Below are 20,698 nucleotides of genomic sequence, written 5' to 3'. Positions count from 1 at the left end.
ACTTTGACATGTAATTGACAGCTAAGTGTTGAAATACAACAATTTTAATTTTAAAATGTTTAAAATGTCTAAACTGAAATTTCAAAATTGTATGATTTCCGTGTATGACCATTTCCATTAAAAGTTAAATAATTGTATTTGAAACCATTTAAAAATTACCTGCATAAATCCAATAGTTGTTTCTTTTGTTAATACTAGAAAAATACACTCGGGGCGTTTCGGCTGTGGAAAGCATCCTGACGTTGGATCGACTGAGGCAAAGCGTAGCTGTGAAAGAACTTTTGCAAGCAAAAGGTCAACCCCTGATGCGAAAGACAGCGAGTGTACCCAACTTCTCGCAGGTACTTCCGTCCTTCCTCTGTCTGGAACGCATTGTATGCTTTTATTTCATGTATTTAATGGTAACTTGGTTTCTTAACACTTTTATTTTTATTTATCATCTGAAACCTTATTTTCCTGAAGTATTTCTTCTATGTTATGACAGGGTACACACGCATTTTTTACTCCGCATTGTATTTGCACTCTATTGTTTTGGCATGTAAAATACTTCAATAATCTCAAGTTTTAGCATAAAAGCGAGCTTCTGCCTACCTATAATAGTTTCATTCAACTGTCGAATTTTTGTTCCTTCTTTGCCTCATACGCTACGTGTTTTGTAGTCTGAAAATAGTTACTAAATAAACTTATTCCGATAATTCCATGTTTCTTTAAAAAATAGATGTATTAATTCGCATGAAAAGGGTCCTATGGCTGGTTCTAATATCGGGACAGGAATTCCTGACACTTAAGAAAATGTTGACCTATCTACGTGAAAAAATAGCGCTAAGTTCACATTTAAAAAGGATGATTCTTAATCGGTATACCTGTTGAACGACGTTTCTCGTACCTCTGTAAAAAATTTGTTCTTGTTGTAAGAGCAAAAAACCTGGAGAAAAAGACTTGGCGAAGACTGGATTTTGAAAGTCAACTGTCAGCTGTTCCTAAAGTCATAAATCTGTCTGGAATATTTGGAAAAATGCAAGTTGATTACTTGTCTATTTGTGATTGGAGCCCAACGTTAGCTCCGAACGGCGAAGACTTGAAAAACAGGCCTGTTATAAGGTTGTAATTTCATTTTCAGATATACAATTTTATCGAGTTTTTATTGATGCGAGCTTTATCATTACACCAAACTCTTTCTTTTAAGTCTTGATGAGCCGAAGATAATTTTTTGTTGCATTGAAGATTCTGGTGACCACAATTTTTAATATTTAAAAATTTTCAAAGTTGATTTCGATTCAAAAATAGACAAGTATTATACTTGAATTTTTTCCATTTTTTCCGCACAGTTTTGCGACTTTAGGAACAGCTGAAAGTTGACTTTAAAAATCTAGGCTTCGTTAACAGGGATTTTCTCTAGATTAATTGCTCTGAGAACAACAACAAATTTTTCATCGAGGCTAGGAGATATTATCGTTTTTCTAAGTTGAGGTTATAATTATTATTTTCGGGTATGAATGAGTGATGATATTTCCCCTTTCATTATCCACAAAGTGACCAAAACTAGATATATTCTGTGTTTAAAGAAAAAGTATGACACGTGTGCTTATGGCACTCACCAAGTGTAGATGCGTTTTTCTCGAAAAATGATTTTTCGAAGTTCCAACTTCAAAAATTCCTCGTGGACTCGTTTTATAAACTAAAGGGTTCGTTTTGATCCTCAAATAATAATACAGTGAAACACTTCAATAGCCCTCCCTTCTATAGCCATTCCGAGAATTGAAGCCGCGCCGTAGGTAGGTAAAACAGGAACTGCGCGGGGGCCGCGGGATCTGCGGTTGTCGCTCAGGCGAGCAGTCAAGCGTAAACAAACAAAGGCGGAGCGGGCTACAATGAGCTAGTTCACACTCAAGGTCAGCCCCAAAATCGGCGCCATAAAAGAGTTTCACTGTATATATTTTCTGCGACGATTTGTTTATCAATGTTTGTCATTTTAAAAATAAAATAATACAATTTTGTAACAATAATGACTTCAATAAAGTTTGTTATAGATAATGCGTAAACAGTGCAAAAAAAGTAATAAAAATTTTAAAAAAGGTAACATGCTATAAGGGCCTAACCCGAAAATTTTCGAAAATGAAATTATTATAATTATTAAATTATTGTTACGAAAGATTTTTTTTAACTTTTACTCTGATGAACCCGGGTTTTCATCATAGCCACGGACTAAGTCAAGTGACTGATGAGATGAGGATGTTATAAGTTAATTTAATAAGATGTTTGAAATCTCCTGTAATGATGTTGCAGCTACAAAGTTACGAGCATGGTGTAGTTGGAGTTCGCGAGTCTTACTCAGGCGCACTGAAATATCATTACTTCTATCGTCGCTAAGTAGGGAGACCGCCTTCGCGTAAACTATACAGTTCAGGTCCTAGAGATCAAAATCTTCAGACAGCAAATCAGGGAGAGCATTATTATCTTCAGCTTATTTGTCCATCCTGAGAAAGTCTTTTTGGTGGATTTTTGACCTTATAGTTCTCATGTTGGAATGATCGGCTATCTGCAAAGGTGGTTTTTTTGGAACGGGTGGTATCTTCGCTGGAGGATTTTGCTCTCGTTCTTGATAAAGAGCTTTATTTTCCCCTTTACGTAGAAAATATACCTGATCTTTTAAATACTGACGCGTTTTATAAGAATACTTCGGGTGCATATTGTCTCATCGTTCATGTAACCTCTGCATGTATCCTCTTCGCGCCGGTGAGCTTCCTTGCCAACAGATGAGGATGTCCCTTCTGAGTTGGTCTGACCATTTAAAACGATGTTCTTGCATTTGTCCGGGAACACTGACTGGTCGTAGCCTCGATTCGGTTCTGTTGCCACTCCCAACTTAGCCATGTCCTTCATTCGATAGAGGCCTATTGTGGGGGGCAGTGTGCAATATTGGTTACTTTGCCGCATAATTCTTTGCATTCGAGAGTTAGCTCAAGTGAATGATGACATGAGAATGTTATAAGTTAATTAAATACAATCTTTGAAATCTCTTGCGATGATTTTATAGGTACAAAAGTACGAGCATGGTGTAGTTTGGAGTTCGTCTTTGACCGATGTTATACTTAAAAAGCGGCTGCGAGAACTGGAAGTGACAACAGTCACCTCTGGATGCTTTCTGACAGCTACCATCGGTCACTCCATAGGTTTTTAGTCGCTTGCTTCCTGATTGTCGAGAAAGTTTCTCACATACAATGAGGCAGGTGTTTAATAAAATTGCCTTCTGAGCTGTTCCCAGTGCCCTACTGACACCTAAATTTACCAGAATTTCAATGCATCTTGCGTGCACATTGCCTGTAGCCGAAATCACAATAGGATGAGTATATGTATGCTTACATAGTATATGTTGACTGCAAATTTCGGTTAAGTGGACAAGCAATTTTTCGATGAGTCCTAGGTTTAGGGCAAGTTGTTGATATATAATTCTTGCTACATCATTATGCCTGTGCGCATATTCTCTCTGATCCATTACGCGACAGCCATCAATAATGTGCTCTATTTGTGTCCCCATTGTATTTCCAATTTCTCTTTGGTTTCTGTCCTAATATTAAATGCCTCCTATGATGACATATTTATGGGCATGTAGTCAAGATCCGCTTTACAGATGGTTACACAAGGTTCTGTAAAGCGCAAAATCTCGCTTGCTGTTAAAATAGTCTCGCAACTGCATAACTTGTGACTGACACAGTTTTTTGACATTTACAACACCCCTAACTCCTATATTTTGTGGTAGAGGTACCCTTTCTATCGCTGAATTAATGTGGTACATTCGATGCTTCTTTATTTCTACGCGGACGATTTTGTTTACCTTTTCAATGTCGGTGTCTCTTTATAATTAATCTGAGTTTCGTAGTGAAAACAGTCGTTATGCTTATCTTAACTGTCGTATTCTGAATACCCTTAGATTCAAGGATATCAAGATATTTATATGACTCGTCCGTAGCCATTGCCTCGATGTCATTTTCAAACTCGTTCTCTAACTCTGCAGTCCCTATTTAAAAGCACTGTTCTGCAGTTATCTATTTCGAACCATTGTGCACTGAAGGATTCTCCTTGAAATATACCCGTCGTAATGCGTATTGATATAGTTATCCTTGGTTTTCCATGATCCAAATACTTGATTTATTGTACCACAGAGCCTCATCGCATGACGGAGAAAGCCAATAATGCGTGGGCAGATTTTGTAAAATTCTAAGACTTCAAGCAAATGGCCATGCGGCACGGAAAAAAACGCTTGCTTGTAATCAATGTATGCCATGTGCAAGTACCTTCGATGTTTACGAGCTTAAGCCATGGCAACAGCGTCTATAGTGATTAGATCTTTACTGCCTCTCAAGTTTTTACAATATCCTTTCTGTCCATCTATAAGGATCCCATTCTCGTCGCAATGAGAATATACATCATCTGCAATGATAAATGTAAGTCATTTATAAATTGTTGGAAGACAGGCTATCGGTCGAAATTTAGAGGGATTTTAAGCGTCTTGTATTTCATGTATCATATGCATAGTACCCTGGAGCATAAATCCTAGCATCAGATCTGGGTGTTCGATGATATTTTGAAAACACTTTGCCAACGCATGATGCAGACTCGTCAGGTACTTGTACCAGAAGTTGTGCACTATTTCAGGACCTGGAGCTTTTCAGTTACTTGCCCTTCCCAAGACCGCTGAAAAATCTAGTACTATGATATTTGTCAGCTGCATTTCAGGGCCATTGCTGGTTATCTTGCTTTGCACTTAGTTGACGATAGAACATTATTTCATCTGGCTGAAAGGTTCGATTTTGTTGCCTTCGTGCACTATTTTTCTTGTACCGTAACAGTGTGTCAGTAGGAACATCAAATCTCTGTCGTTGGGAGTCTGTAATCTCATCCAATAGTGATGGTGTTAATGTCTCGATGTACCGAGGGTAGATGAGTTTAGTAACTTGGTTTATCAGCTTTCTGGTTCTATTTCCTTTTTTATATTGAGTTAATCGAACCAATTTGCACCTTGCTTTGTTGACATCTATATCCAACCTGATCTTCCCTGGTGGATCTCAAATCCCTTGCTGGTACAAAAACATAACATAAAGTCTCTGTTCGTATAGTATGTCCATTTAAATCGCCTTTTTGGTTGCTAAACCTTTGCTTCTGCCTCTGGTTGTATAAAGTCATTCACCTCTGGAGGTTTTGGTGGTGCTGGATCATCAACAGGTTGAAGAAGTACATCACTTGCTTCACATGTGAGGCGGCTTACTCTAACTCATGTTCATGATCGCTTTGTGCGACTTTCTTTATATTAGGATACTTTGCATCAAAGTTTGCCCTTAAATTATATCTTTTGTCCATTTTCGTTTCAAACCTCGCACTTAGGTAATAGAGAGGCACCACTTCCTCTTACGCAGCTTACCGGTTATCGCGAGTACAGCCCCCCCCCCCCCCCCCCCCCCCCCCCCCCCCCCACGATGATTCTCGGGAAGCAACAAACGTTTCAAAATATTGAAAGTGCTGACTCATTTGGTGAGGAAGGAAATAATGTTCGTTCTGCAACACTACTCGGACCCAGATTGCTGATCAATCTCTCAAGCTATCATCCCAAGTGAAGAGCCTAACATGGTTATCACATAAAGCTCCCCACTCGGGTCTATTAGTATCCAAGGTCTTTTATTTCAGGCGTCATTCATTCCACTGACAGTCTTCTTCATGCATTTCTTATAAGCTATTTCTCTTCGCACTTTCCTGTTTTAGCACACCTCTCTCGCTTTCTTTACGTACACGCAACTTCTTATGCAAGCTTTTGGATTTCTATGGTTTCCAATGTTTCTTCGAATTAGGGTCTCATTAACACATTCTAACCATTCTTTCCGCATTCTGCCTCTGGACACACTGCCATTTAATTGACCTTGATACACTTGTTCGTCAGTCGTTCATCTTTTATTTTCACAACATGCCTAAACCATTTTGACGGATTTCTGTCACATATCAACTAGTGTTTTCTCTACACTACACTCTTTGAGGATTATCTCATTACTTACTTTATGCATTAGATTTTTACCGCACAGCATGCGCAGGCATTTGATGTTAATCGCGTTAATTTCAATTTTATCTTTTTCTCGGTAGGTCCAGGTCTCGTTACCGTACATCAAAGTCTGTATATATATAGAGTTATGTATTGCTCTTTCGGCTATATTTCCTAAGCAAACTTTTCTGGGTTAAATTGGGCACTAATTTATTTCGAAAACCCTCTCATTTTTTTCTAAATTCAAAATTCGATTTTGGAGAACGTTTTTGGTCTCCTGTAAAATTCTGAAAATGCGGGTCAGACCATTTTGGCATGCTATCTTACATTTCGTGTTCGAAGAAACAGAAATAACACTTGCTCTTGCGGCACTCGCCAATTTTAGATGCCTTTCGATGTAAAGATGTTTCTCGAAGTTGTCATTTCCAAAATGCCCTAGCGACTTGTTTATAAATTGAAGAGTTCGTCTAGAGTTTAATATGTCAGAAAATTTTAACCGACTATATGATCCTATACGTAACTTTAGACCGACCATAGGAACCCGTATCATTCGGGCGCCCTCAAAAAATATGTATAGTATAACACATCTCTGTATTTTCCTTTATCAGTAACCAAAATGTCTTTATCGTACTTACTATATTATACAAAGTAACCGAGATACGCAAAATAATAAAATAGTGGCCATCCTGCTCATATTTTTGCAAGATGTCTTTCAATTGATTGAGATTGAAATAGAAGTGATTTATTTAATAAAAATTATAATTTATGATTATGTAGATAATGAGATTCGATACGTCAATGGATTCCTTGAAAGTACCTCGCTCTGAGAGTGTTACGGATCTTAATTCTGCGTTGAGTAACTTGAAAATTTCGCGCAGACCATCTTCCGGACATGCAAGGAATGAGGAAAACTTCATCACTGCCCCGCCTAAACCATTTGGAATCGGTATGTATTACCATTTGTTTCTTAGCTTGGATAAAGTGTACATTACAAATAATAAATCTTTGCAAATAATCGAAGATTTTTTTATTTTAATCTGAGCTGAGAAGTTCAGTTTGAAGTATTTAATTTACCGATAGTCCGTCTTAATATTTTACGAATTGAAGAGTGCTATCTTTAAGAATAAGTTCATGAATAATTAAGAATAATTAATTTATTCAATTTGAAATTCGTTAGAATAGATCATTTTCCTATTTAAAATAGTTAAATGTAAAGAATATCAAGTCTTAGAGCATTAAATAACTTTTAAATAAAAATAAATTAAGTTATTTAACAATTCAATGTCATTTCAAAGAATTGTATTTAATTCCATGGAATTTAATTAAGTTAAAAACAAATCCAGCTGGATACAAAGTGAATAGAATTTTTTCAGCTTTTAAAGCTTAAAGGGCTTACAAGAGGAATGCCTGAGGGTCGAAAATCAAATTGGAGTCGCTTGAGCATAATTCGAAAGATTATCAAATTTCATTCGACATGTGTCACGGATTTTTTTGTGAGCGGAGCCCAGTTTTGAAAATATTAATTTTTAAAAATTGCGGCTACCTTCACTGATTCACTAGTATCAGTCACACATCACTTCTCTCATCCAGCGGCGCTAGCCTGGTGGTATCGTGGCTGCTTGTGGCTCCGCTGCCGTGGCGTTCGAATCTTTTGGCTAGAATTTTTTTTACGTTTGTCCACTACAGTCATCAGAATTTTCTTCACTTTCCATGATTTTGTTGCTTTGAAAACCACCACGCGTTACCCAGAGCAACCACGGAAAGAATGAAAAAAAGAAGAAAAAAATCATTAAAAATGATTATTAATTTATAATATATATTTTCATAATAATAATAATAAATAATTATTAGTAATTCTTGATGATTAATTTCTTAATAGTGAATTTATATGTATAATAGTTATGATTCGAATTTTTGTATTATGTAAAAAAAAATGTCTAGCTAAATGATTCAAACCACACAACAGCGGAGTCTCAAGTAGCCACGCTACCACTAGGCCAGCACCGCTGGGTGAGGGACGTCAAAAAAATTAATATTTTTATAAACTATTTTGCCGATTTTTCTATTTCTCCTTACCCTGAAGTTATAGTACGCCATGTCCCTCATTTTTCAAACCGAACGCAATCCATGATATTTATTTCCCAATAATTTTAATATTTTTTAGAAAACAAAATTCATCGTTGGGGAGCATTAAAAATTATTATTTGACATATTCAAATGCGAAAGAAATATCGATAAAAAGATTTGGACCAGCGACACGGTCGCCAAGCAGACCCTTTACCACTGCACCGGCGGTGTTAGCTAAAAGTAGCCGCGCGTGACTCGGTAAATCTTCGGAAACCGCGACGACTTTGATTTTCAAATACACATAATTCTCAAAGAAGGGTGAATTTACAAAGAAGCCGGGACACGTGTCTAATTATTATTGACGTACTATAGATTGATGATAGTCCGATCAAAAAGTCAATATGGCAAAGGAGGCTTCCCCTTGTAAGTATGTTTATCGTCATCTCTGCCAATCTCACACATTACACCTGATACGGCTCCGCCAACGCTTATAGGTAAATAGAGTCAACTGTCGAAAATGAAAAGTGCCGAATATACTGGAACTAAATATTCTCAACAATTGTTTTTGTCCCGTACTCGAAGCCTGGCGTGATTTTCCTTGACTTCGAGAAACGAACCATGTTCGTTATCGAATTTTCAACAACAGCCGACAAAACGTCACATTTAAGACGAGCAAGAAGAAAGATAGATGGAAAGACCTTATGAAGGAGTTGTCATCCCTGCGTGTCAACAAATTCTGGGACACTTGCGGGAAAAATGCATAAGGTGGCCATTCTTCGGTTGCTTTATGTCATCAGGATGCACACGGCTATTCCAGAGCGTCTTATTTAGTCCATTGCAGACTGTAACCACCTATATCACGTTCGTCAGACATGCCAAAGGGCATGATGAAATTATAACGACAGTTTGGCTTAACCCTCGTGCGTCTTGAGAAAGACAATTATTTTACCCGAATATTGTTAGGAAAGTTGCTACAGCTCCCTTTTAAAGTTTTGATAATTTACCTCCTTTTCCTTCTTGGCAGTAATGTTATAGTCAACTGGAGGCGATAATTCGATCATGAATATAGTTCGTTTCTTGAATTTAGTCATAAAGGCAAACTCAGGATTTCAGCTGGAGCGGAGATTATCCTAGAAAATGGCTGTAATCACGTCTCACAACCCTGAGATAGGTGGTTACATTATGTAGCGGAATCAATATGATGGTCGGGCAAAAGTGTCCTGCAACCTGAGGACACGGATCGATCCGAGCAAGACCGCCTTCTGCATTTTCCCCTAGGATTTTGGCATTCCGTTCACATGCATGGATACTTTTCCGGCTATAAACCATTGACAGCTTGGAACCTCTGAGAGCACTGCTAATCAGGAGGACTATCGTACTGTACAACAGTGCATTATATTCCACTTTTTATAAAGGTCATCATATGTGTGAATTATACTTAAAAAATGTTCCTTACGGCAAGTGGCGTTGAATGCTATGTTGTACTCGTAGAGTAGGCTTTAACTATAGCCAACGTTATTCATATATTAGTAAAATTTTCGAAACGAACGCAATATAGAGTAAAGCAGCATGAGACTTGGAATGGAAGCTTCTAATGTGTCCCCTAAAGTTTTACATTTTTCTTGCACCTTCTTTCCTTCGCCAAGAGTTCCGAAACCACCAAGAGTAACAGCTTTAAGTACTTAGAGAAAACCTGTTTCTCTAGAGGTATCGGTCCACTAGCATGAGACTTTATTCTATAATTTGTTTAGGGTAGCAGCTTTAATTTTTTTACTTTTTTATATCTCGTCTTGATTTAGTAACAACAAAATACAAATTTTTATTTCACTTATGAAACTTGAATGTGATGTCCGGAAAATAATATTTATTGCTTTTAATTATATTTATAATCAAGAATTGCATTTGGAGAACAACCTAGGTTCCTTCTTTCGTTCTCCGAGCATTCTAACCTCAACTATAATTTTACTTTAAAATCTGGGTCGCATATCTCCCTACAAAGTTTCTATCCCTCATGGCAACTCACACGGCAAGCGCGGTTTCAATGTTATTTCCGCGCTTATATGCTTTTGCTTTGAGAGCACTAGCTAATTGCACGAAATTTCATCCAGGATCTTCGACAAACAGTTCCTCGATCGTAGACTTTCACGTAGAGAGTGCGAGCCAACTTCGCGAGATCCTTACCCAGGAACGTCGACAAAAAGATCCCCGCTCGTAAACTTATGCGTTGTAAGCGCGGACCTATACTGCGATACTTCCACTCACTTGCGGCGCTAACGGCGCGCTGCCACCAGGAGTAGTCATGAAGTACAGTGGGTTTCGAAACAAAGACAAATCACTTTCCAAGCTCCTAAAGTATATACCTCGACAGGATCCCAGAATAAAACGCCTATATATCGAAAATAATAGCAACGTCGCTCGGATTCAAAGGACACCCAAACCATTTTTGCCCTTTCAAACGACCGATCATCCTCTTTTGTCAAACAAACATACTTCCCTGTCGAATAAATAAAGTCCAGTAGATTGGAAAGAATGATTCCTTTTAAATGTCCCCGCACAAAATGTACTTAAAAGGTTTCCCTGTCGATTTTGATTAAACTTGGTAAAATTGTAGATCTTATCGTCTCTATCAAAAGTATGGGCACATAGTCGAAAAATGGACGGTTTTTGAGTTACAGAGGGTTAAACATCGAACCCTTGTAAAAAACATCGGCCAATATCTTGAAAACTGCAAGTCAGAGAAAAACATTATCAGTATGAAAATTATTGTGCTCTGACAAGGAAACGCACAGAGAGTAATTATCTTAAGGCATAGGTATTTTTTCAAGTAATTCAAGGTGAACTTATCATTTTAGAAGACTTGGTCAATATCCTACTCAATAAAGGCAAGACATGAGCGGGATGTTGTCAATATCTAGCCAATAAAGGCAACTCATAAGCCACACCTAGTCGATATCCAACCAAAGAAGGTAAGACATTGGCAGGATATTGTCAATATCTATCCAATGAAGGCAAGACATGTGCAGGAATTAGTAAATATCCGACCAATGAAGGCAAGTTATGAGCAGAATATTGTCAATAGCTAGCCAATTAAGGCAAGACATGTTCAGCAATTAGTCAATATCTGGCCAATGAAGGCAAATTAAGAGCGGGATGTTATCAATATTTAGCCAATGAATGCCAGACATGAGCAAGGCTTATTTAATATCCAGCAAATGAAGGCAATAAATGAGCAGGGTGTTGTCAATATCCAACCGTTGAAGGCAAGACATGAGCAGGATGTTGTCAATATGTAGCCAATATAGGCAAGGCATTTGCAAGATTTAGTCAATATCCAGGCAATGAAGGCAAGACATGAGCAGGATGTTGTCAATATCCAGCCATGCAAGGCAAGGCATGAGCAGCATGTTGTCAATATCCAGCTATTGAAGTGAAGGCATGAGCAGAATGTTGTCAATAGCTAGCCAATGAAGGCAAGACACTAACAGGATTTTGTCAATATCTAGCCAATAAAGTAATAAAATGGACAGGATGATGTCAATATCTGGCCAATGAAGAGAAGACATGAGAAAGAGGATATCAATATCTAGCCAATAAAGGCAAAAAATGGGCAGTGTGATGTCAATATTTAGCCAATGAAGTTAGAAGACACAATTAGGCGGTAATAACTTCTGGTAACTTATCACCTTTTGGTTGTAATCGATTTCCCGCATCATTTATGGTCGGAGTCAATTTTTGTGATGGATGGCGGATTCTTTATTAATGGTCAGCATATCCCAAGAACCATTAGACATTGCTTATATGTGAACAAGTTTCTAGCGTTCGAGCACTTGACTGGCATGTACAATAATATCCTTCTATAGGAGTAAGATCTTCATGTTCAGCCATACCCTTTTCCATTTCATTGTCACCATTCGGTCTATAGGCAATCCAGATTTGATGTTTAGATGCGTTAAAAAATCGAGAAAAAACTCGCGATTCTTATGAATCCTGGTTGTGGCACTCGATTATCCCCTCGTAGCATCTCAGTGTGGAATTCCTCGTAATTATCTCGTTGCAGTTTGTTTTGTACTCAAGAAGGGGCAATTTTAACTTGATGAAGTCAAACTGTGAGTTTTTTTTAATAATTCAAGAGTCATGACTGGGAAATCTAATAATTGGCCTGCATCTAATTGAACTTATCGTTGGGAGTTTCTTGTCTTAAGGGTTCCTGCCTCAGTCAGTGCTTGTAATTGTACTATTAGTTGAAAAAATTTGAAAATTGGTTTGATGTGTCCGTTCCTAGCTTCGACGATCCACCTAGATTTTGTCACTAGGCGAGATTCGGTAGCATCTTCTGTTTTACGTTGAAATTGATGCGGTGGAAGAAGAGCTGGTATTTTCACGTATTACCCAAACGCACCAAAAGATTAGTGGCATCCCGGTATCTCCGATAAACAATGAAAATATTGTCTTCTTGGAACCATTTGTTCATTCTATCAGCGCCTCTTACGAATTCATATTCTAAAATAGCAGCATCATCATTACGGCTCTCAGAAAAGTATAGTCCTCGGAGGTCAAGAATGTAACCATCAGTTTCAACTATTTATACAGGTGTGACTAAGTTTCGTCCTTCTTTAACACAAAATGACTGTCGCAGAGGTCTGAAGCTAAGAACAGTAGTTTCAGAACAGTAGTTTCAGAACTCTGCGAAAGCAGTGATATGCCTGGCAATATAATACTTCCTTGTGATTGCGTCAAATCCGATGTTGTTGAGCACAAAACGTCGCATTAAGGATTGTCTTACCGTAACAATGACTCCCCTAACTGCCTGTATACTTGAAAATTGGAACATGACTTTAAGAACAGCGCCGATAGATCTTTACGCAGTTTACATAAAAACATCAGAACATCTTTCTTTTGAACGTACTTTGAACTATCTTCACAGGCACCGTATCCCAAAAAGTGAACAATTGTTTACTGCACAAAGATATTTAAATTCAATGTCAGAAATGCTATTTTCATCAGTAAGTCTATTCTGGCTTATAGCTACATTACGGAACCCTTAAAAAAACTTGTAACAGTGGGCCCCTAATTACGTATGGCCTGTTATTGAAACGTTGGCTCTGTAAAAGTGGCTGCATAATTAAATCATCATCATCCAAATGATGCGAAAATGAACTTAGGTTTTCCGGGATGTGGATTTTGCATAAAATAAAAACATTTGTTTTGAAGGCGCCTGATAATTTTTGTATATTTTTAGTTGCATCGCAGATGAAGCAACAGCCACTACTAGTCTGCGTTAAGACATTCAGTCTTAAGCAATCGGGATCTTCGGCAATAGCAGCGATTTCGTTAGTCATCGATTGATTGCAATTAGTGAATATCTTTGTCAGATGTGTAACTACTAATGGCGGTCTTTGAAATCGATCTGGTCTGTGGATATCGATTTCCCTTTTACAAGCATTTTCATTTCCGCTGATTCGAGTTATGAGACGAGGGGCAGATCGTCCATCACAAATGTAACAACATAAGAGTTTGTAAATGTCATTAAGATCAAAGGTATAAAATCATAGAATGCTCATGTTGAATTAGGAATTGTTTCAGTATACAAAATCTTGTAATTCTTTTTAAAAATAATTAGAATGACTACACGAAGTAGCGAGTCTAACGTTTACTCATCAGTGAAGTAACATGGTTAAAAGAGAACAAACAAAAGAATAACAAAAACAAGTGTAGCACACTGCCCCGCAGTGACGCGAATATGTACTCAGAAAGCAATTGCCAACGAGAAGCCAGGCATATCACTGCCTTCGCCAATCAATTATATAATCCAGAACCACAAATTCCTCAAGTTATCGTGTGTATTGGTGGTTCATACTTTTATACTCATAAGAGCAGTTAGTTCAGGGCTCTGCGACAGTCAATTTGTGTTCACAAAAGCCGGCACTTAGTGAACCTCGTATTAATAGTTGCACCAGATGGTTACATTTTCGACATCCAAGGGCCAACCGCTATAATGATGCTGCTATATTACCACATGAATTCGTAAGAGTAGCTGATGGAATGAACAGATTGTTCCAAGAAGACGATGCTGCTCCTGTTTTCTTTCAATCTTTCTTCATCTTGTTTTTATTGGCTGAATATTAGCAACAAATTACATGTTCACCTTGAATGACCTTAAAAAATGACCCGTGTCTTATGGTCATAACTACCTTTTGCAAGTTCACAATTACAAGTTCACCTTAAATGACTTTGAAAACTGACCTGTGTCTAAAGGTCATAACTACCTTTGTATTTTCTCGTCAGAGCGCAATAACTTGCATAGAAAACATTTTTTTCTCTGACCTGCAGTTTTCGTGATATTGACCTAAATTTGTTACAATGGTTCGATGTTCAACCCTCTGTGACTTCAAAACTGTCCATTTTTGGACTTTGTACCCATTCACATTTTTTATCGTGACGATGGGAACTACAGTCTTACAACGTTTAATCAAAATCGACAGGGAACCATTTTCTGTACATTTTGTGCAGGGCCTTTCAAGTTAGTACTTGACATCTTTAACCCTAAATCCTGTGCTCACTCGGTCGCAGCTACACCAGCGTAGCGAAGTTTTGCATTAGCGGGTAGCTATAAGCCATGGGTCACAGTACTTGTGAACACGCTAAACAAACGCAACTACGCTCCGCGCTGATTTTCCTTCAAAAATCCTAAATTGACGCCCATTTCTCGGTGAGTGGCTGCGTAGCAGTGATCGAGAAATGGATATTCGCGGACAAATAGCTCCACAGGATACATTTATTAACCAATTTAAGATTTTTTTAAATTACTCTGCATTAAATTCGTTCTAAAATTTATAAAAGCCAATTTGTTTGTTGACTTATTCTTTTAACAATACTTTTGCAAATGCAAGGGCAAAATATTTAATTTCAACGATATGATTTTTAATCTTTGAATAAGTGTCTGAAATAAAGTCATTGCTATTCATGACTAATGCAGACAGGTTTATAAATTAAAAATATAGTATAACATTTTTGGTTTAATTATTACAAAACTTTAAACAAGATTATATGTATATCACTTTGTTCTATAAAAAAGATTTAATTTGTCTCAAACTCGTTGTAATTCGCTATTTGAATAATATTAGTAAGAGAAAATTGTAATAAGTGGTAAACTTATAAACAGCGCATAAATTTATAAACAATTATTTTACATATTACGCAATGAAAATGAAATGTAATAATAAATAAAGTAATTTAATATTGTTACCATGATGTAGAACACAGGGAGACTCTTAACGAAAGAGATTTCGAGCCGTAATCGAGGGTAGGGGGAACCACTCGAGGGGTCCTGAGTCCTCTGGCGATAGCGCGAACCTTAGTCAGTCCTGACCGATCGGCATAGTGTAGTAGAGCACTGGTATATTCACATTCTGGATTAACCTACCCAATTGCTCCCGAAAGGAAGTCCCGTTCCGCTGATCAACCTAACACGGAAGGAAGTCTGGCTAACCCACCCAACCGCTTCCGGAAAGAAGTCCGGCCATGCTCGCGACCTCCGTCGGTAGGTCGAACATCATCGCCCCACATAACATAACCTCGTGGATGAACTCCAGGTTAACAGCGTCCGCCACGAGTTTGCCATCGAAATGCAAGTAACAATAAATGGCCTCCTTCAACCCTTAATGATAGCCCTGACTTTTATTGTATATTCACCTTATTCTCAGCATTCCAAACCACCTCTCCCTTTTCGGCTTACGCCTGTAATACGTCATATATTAACTTTCATCGCGCAGTCCAGGGCTTTTAATTTCATGCCTGTGTGGTGTATACTATTTTTCTTTATACCTGGTCGAAAGTACATTTGTTCATTATTAAGCGCCTCCGCGGAGAGTTGTGAAGCTCTTACTCTTTTTTCTATCTCTCTTCCTCTCGCTTTTGACGCCTGCTCGACTTTTACAGCACAAGTGAAGCGAGTGCTGCTGGTCGGGGGCAGGCTTCAAATAAGAGAAAAATTAATCGAAAGGGAAAAGTAAACACAAGAAAACTCGATTAAAGAAAAGAGTGATATTATAGAAATGGATGTGCTAGCAACAAAACTATTAAAGAGGGCGCGCGTGTATCTTCACCGATGCGTAAATCTTAGGCTTCCTGCACCGAAAACGATGCGGGAGGCATGTATTTTCGACCAAGGTATAAAGAAAAAATATTTTTAATCAAATTATCAAATGTTTTACGATGATAGTCATTGTTATCAATAATTTATTTCCCTAACTCGAAAAGTAATTCTGATTAGAAATAGTTCAAACTTCTCTGAAAGATGAGACGAGGCTGGTATTCGGTTTTTACAATTTCTCAAGAATAATAATCCAAATTGTTAAACAAAAGTATTTGATAAATAATTTACTAACTTTAGAAAGTGTGATTTTCATCATAAAAATGTTTATAGCAGTCGCATAAATTATTTTTTTATTAATTTCGGTGATGAATCTTCACAAGGAAGCTTATTCCAACAATAATTTTAGGAAGAAATCATTTTTCATGAAGAATTAGCTAGTTAAGATAATTGTTTAATGAAACTCTGAGGGGTTAACCACTTTGATTACATGGGATTTCACAAGATTATATGAGATTACACAAGATTACAGGGATTACATAAATTACATGGGATTACATAAGTTTGAATAGGTTGATATGGGATTAAAATTTAAAAACCTAAACCTGCCGATATAAACGCACTGAGAAAACTACTACTACCTTCACCCAATGCATCTAGCCTGTTAGGTCTTTGAAAAGGCGTGTTAGTAGTGTATACTATAGTGTTAGTGAAAATCGGTGTGTCTGCCTATGCGACTAGGCTACCAAGTGGACCAGCTGAAAGGGATTGAAAATCAAAAATTAAAATTTGTAAAATTTTATAATTATCTACGGTAATTGGAATTAATATAACGTATCTTGTAAATGGAAAGAGAAACGCCAAAACAACATTTTTGAATTCAACTTCAAAGTAGTATATTATTATATGAGTTATAATTAAAAGTATGTTTAATGAGAAAATTCATAAATTAAACAAAAGTGTTAATAATTTGAAAAAAATTCCAAAGAGGGAGTCGGTTTGGTTGTGGTCAGGTACTGTAAATAACTCTGCTTGTCCGGTACGTGACGAATACAATAGGGCTATTATATGACCGTCCCATCACTTCTCAAAATCGTTTAGGTGCTGAAAATCAGCACAAACAGCCACTGAAATGGCACTGGCGATCTAGTGTCGTTCACCAGTGCTTTTTTAGGGCTTTTTCATCGATGGGGAACTGCAAAAAGGGACTGAAATAATACGATGCTGTGTCGTATACATGCCAAAATTTAAATGATTAATAATTTTAGAAAATTTCAAGTTTTAAACTCGATTAACTAAACAATTAAGTTAATACGTTTTTTCAAGAAAATAGTAATTAGGTAAAGGTTATAAAAATTATATGATAATACATTGCAAATTTATCTTCAAAATATATACCCTTTTATATAGATGTGGCACCTTGATAGAAAACCTATAATAAGTTACGAGAACTGAAAAAATACCATTGGCTAATAAAAAGAGTTTACGAAATCTCTGTTTCTATTTGACCAATTAAATTTTTTTAATTCACACAGATTCTAATAGGTTTGCTAGTGATTTGCCGCATCCACTTACCCGTTCAGAAATGTTGGCATGGCCCAAGCTGGGTCAAGGCTTGGCAAAACTATGCCCTAGCCTGGTGATCAAGCCTGAGTCGAGCTCAAATGAAACGCCAAATCTGGCCAGGGCCAGGCTTTATCGCCAAGCTTGGGCCAGGGTTAGCCCAAGTCAAGCCCTAATTTATGATCGCTTTCTTGCGATTCTTTATTTTCTTAACTAAAAGTAGAAATTATGCAAAAATATTTTTATTTTAATTGAAGTTGAGAACTGAACTTACAAAGGTTTGAAATTCAAAACATTGTCTCCAATCTGATTCGAATTTCCAAATTGTGGTATTTCATTCATTACCTCGTCGGTGCTGATTCTTTATCATCTGCATCATAAAAATCTCTATATAATCATTTCTTTATTCACATCCGCCATATTTATTATATAATTTATAGTTTTGAACATAATTATATAAATTAACAACGTATTTACCCTTTCTAATTCGACTTTTTTTCAATTTGAGGTTAGAAGTCACGTACAATCTTAAAATGAAAACATTATTTACAATTAATAGAAGTTCTTGAGATTTCACCGCGTAACTATAGGCGACTGCAGATTGATCGATGCCTCTGGACTTTGAGAGTGCTATTTATTTGAGGCATATTTATAAATTTAATTTCATTGATTGCAACCGAAACTGCAACCTATCATTTTATCAAAGTTGTGTGTATATTATATACATATTACATATATTAAATGCAATATTTTAAGAAAAAGGTAAATTAAAGTTTCCAAAAACAATAATTAAACAAGACATACTTTTGTTCTAAACGTAAAATGTACTTTTATCATGGTTGGTTTGTGCAAACTAATTGTACATAATGTTAAAAGATTTTGAACCTTCATATATGTATAATATTAATATACTTTCTTCAATATACGTATAGAAAATTTTAGAAAAAGCGTAACAGGTGACTTATCTGAACTGCAGATATGACTTTTTATTTGGCAAACAGGATCCCTTCAGTTCGAACGTAACAAAATAGTTTTCAATCGGTTTCAGTATTGCAGTTTGTGTTTAAATAATATTTTAAGGGAGGAAATGCGGAGCTAGATAAACAACAATATGTGATTTTTTGAGTCCAGCGAAAAAAAACATTCTGTAAAATCAAAATCATTAGTTACTATTAAAACAAAAGTTCATATTAGTCTAAAATTCGAGCAAGCTGTGCTGTGGATTTTCATAAAACCTGCAATTTTCAGTCAAAAAATAATAAAACCTTGCTTCCGAGATATTGAGTTGCTGAATACTAGTCAACAAGGCTTGATGTAAAAAAGCTTGCCAATTCTGAAAAATCAACCGGAAATTTTGAGGGTTCAATTTTTTAGGTTTTCAAAAAGTAGTTTAGATAGTGAGTAAAATTCGAATTTTCAATTTTTTACAAATATAAAAAATTTCTCTCGAGACATGTGGATGCAGAATGAGTCTAAAATATATTTTAGTAAGGAAAAGTCTCTGAATGTCTGAAAAATAAAGAGAATTATATATTTTTCAGAAATATACTTTACAATTTATAGGATATCAATTTCTGTAATTAATACCAATTTTAATTAACATAAAATTTATTTTTAAAATTCAATTTCTGGAAAATATAATTTTTGAATTTTTGCAACTAAATAAAATAACTTTTTAAATCAATTTCTGTCCGAAAAACCTTCTTTAGGATGCATTTATGCTTTTTAAATTTTATTAGAACTTTTTAATTAAAATTCGAAAAGTTATTCCTAAAAAATATTCGGTAACCTTATTAGGGTACTATTATAGACAGGAATATGCAACCGCCATTCTGGTTCCTGAACAGTTCGCGGGAAACAGGGTGATAAGCATGTCGTATATTTTGATTAAAATTAAGTTTAGAATATAAGAAAAATGTTCTGCTGCAGTGCTCCATTTAGTAAAAATAGAAGCGAGGATAGATTTAAACTTTGCCGTTTTCAATAGGGCGAAGAGAAAGACTGTCAATGTAGATCATAAATTGTAGACGCGACAAATGGAAACAGAATTTAAATTCAAGATCATGCGAAGTTATTACTAATATTTATGACTATTACAATATAATTCAAATATAGGGGTTCTGAAGATTATGTTTACATTTAATTAAATTGTCTATGAACATTTTTTGATATAATAAAGCGAAATTAAATTCAGAAGAAAATAAGGTTAGGAACCCGTTTTTCTACAGAACGACGCACATTAACCCACGCAAATAAAAAGGACGTATGATGTGAAATATAAATAGCTATCATAATAAACTCTTGAAAAAGTATTGTATTAATGTTTGACCTATAGTCTATTATTCTTTTATTATTTGTTAGTATTTATGTAAAAAATCACATGATTATAATTTTAGCGCACGCCTATTTATAAACTGAGTAAAATTTCGTTTGCAATCGCAATTTTTTCAAGATGTATTATTTTTGCAAATGTGTGGGTTAAAAATCATATAGTCGAATTTAAATATATCATATATTATATCACATGTAATTTTATTTATAATTTATGTTTTGATAAAAATGCTTCACTATAATTTAAAAATAAATCATCTATATCATGTAAGTGTATTTATATAATTCGATATCAATTTAGTGATTTTTAATTTGGCGGGGAACCAGAATGGCAGCTTGCATATTCCCATCTAATATAGTACCTTAACCTTATGTGCCATATTTGATACAGTGAGCACTAACCTTCATTTAAACAGTTAAAAAAATTATATCTATTATTATACCAATAGATGACAAGAAATTACACAAGGTTAGATGGGATTACATAGGATTACGTAGGATTACACGAGATTACATGGGATTACATGGGATTTCTTCCTTATTCAAAAAAAAAAGTATTTGGAGCGCGTGCGTGCGTTGGATGCCATTTTTTCGGGGTTCCGGGTACACCCACCGTT

The 20,698-nt window shown here is 36.1% G+C and overlaps 1 protein-coding gene across 1 annotated transcript in view; it reads left to right on the top strand.

Annotated features, from left to right (window-relative positions):
• The window catches only part of LOC117167957 (kinesin-like protein KIF13A), a 576,826-nt gene that overhangs the window by 354,161 nt on the left and 201,967 nt on the right, over window positions 1–20,698 (top strand). The window contains exons 19-20 of the mRNA XM_033353225.1: window positions 199–341; window positions 6,806–6,974. Of these exons, the coding sequence (XP_033209116.1) occupies window positions 199–341; window positions 6,806–6,974 (312 nt within the window). The remainder of the gene's footprint in view (window positions 1–198; window positions 342–6,805; window positions 6,975–20,698) is intronic.

This window comes from Belonocnema kinseyi, chromosome 2 (genome assembly GCF_010883055.1).
Source record: "Belonocnema kinseyi isolate 2016_QV_RU_SX_M_011 chromosome 2, B_treatae_v1, whole genome shotgun sequence".
NCBI classification, from domain to species: Eukaryota; Metazoa; Arthropoda; class Insecta; order Hymenoptera; family Cynipidae; genus Belonocnema; species Belonocnema kinseyi.
The sequence above is the reverse complement of the archived record's forward strand: the minus strand, read 5'-3'. Positions and strand labels throughout refer to the sequence as shown.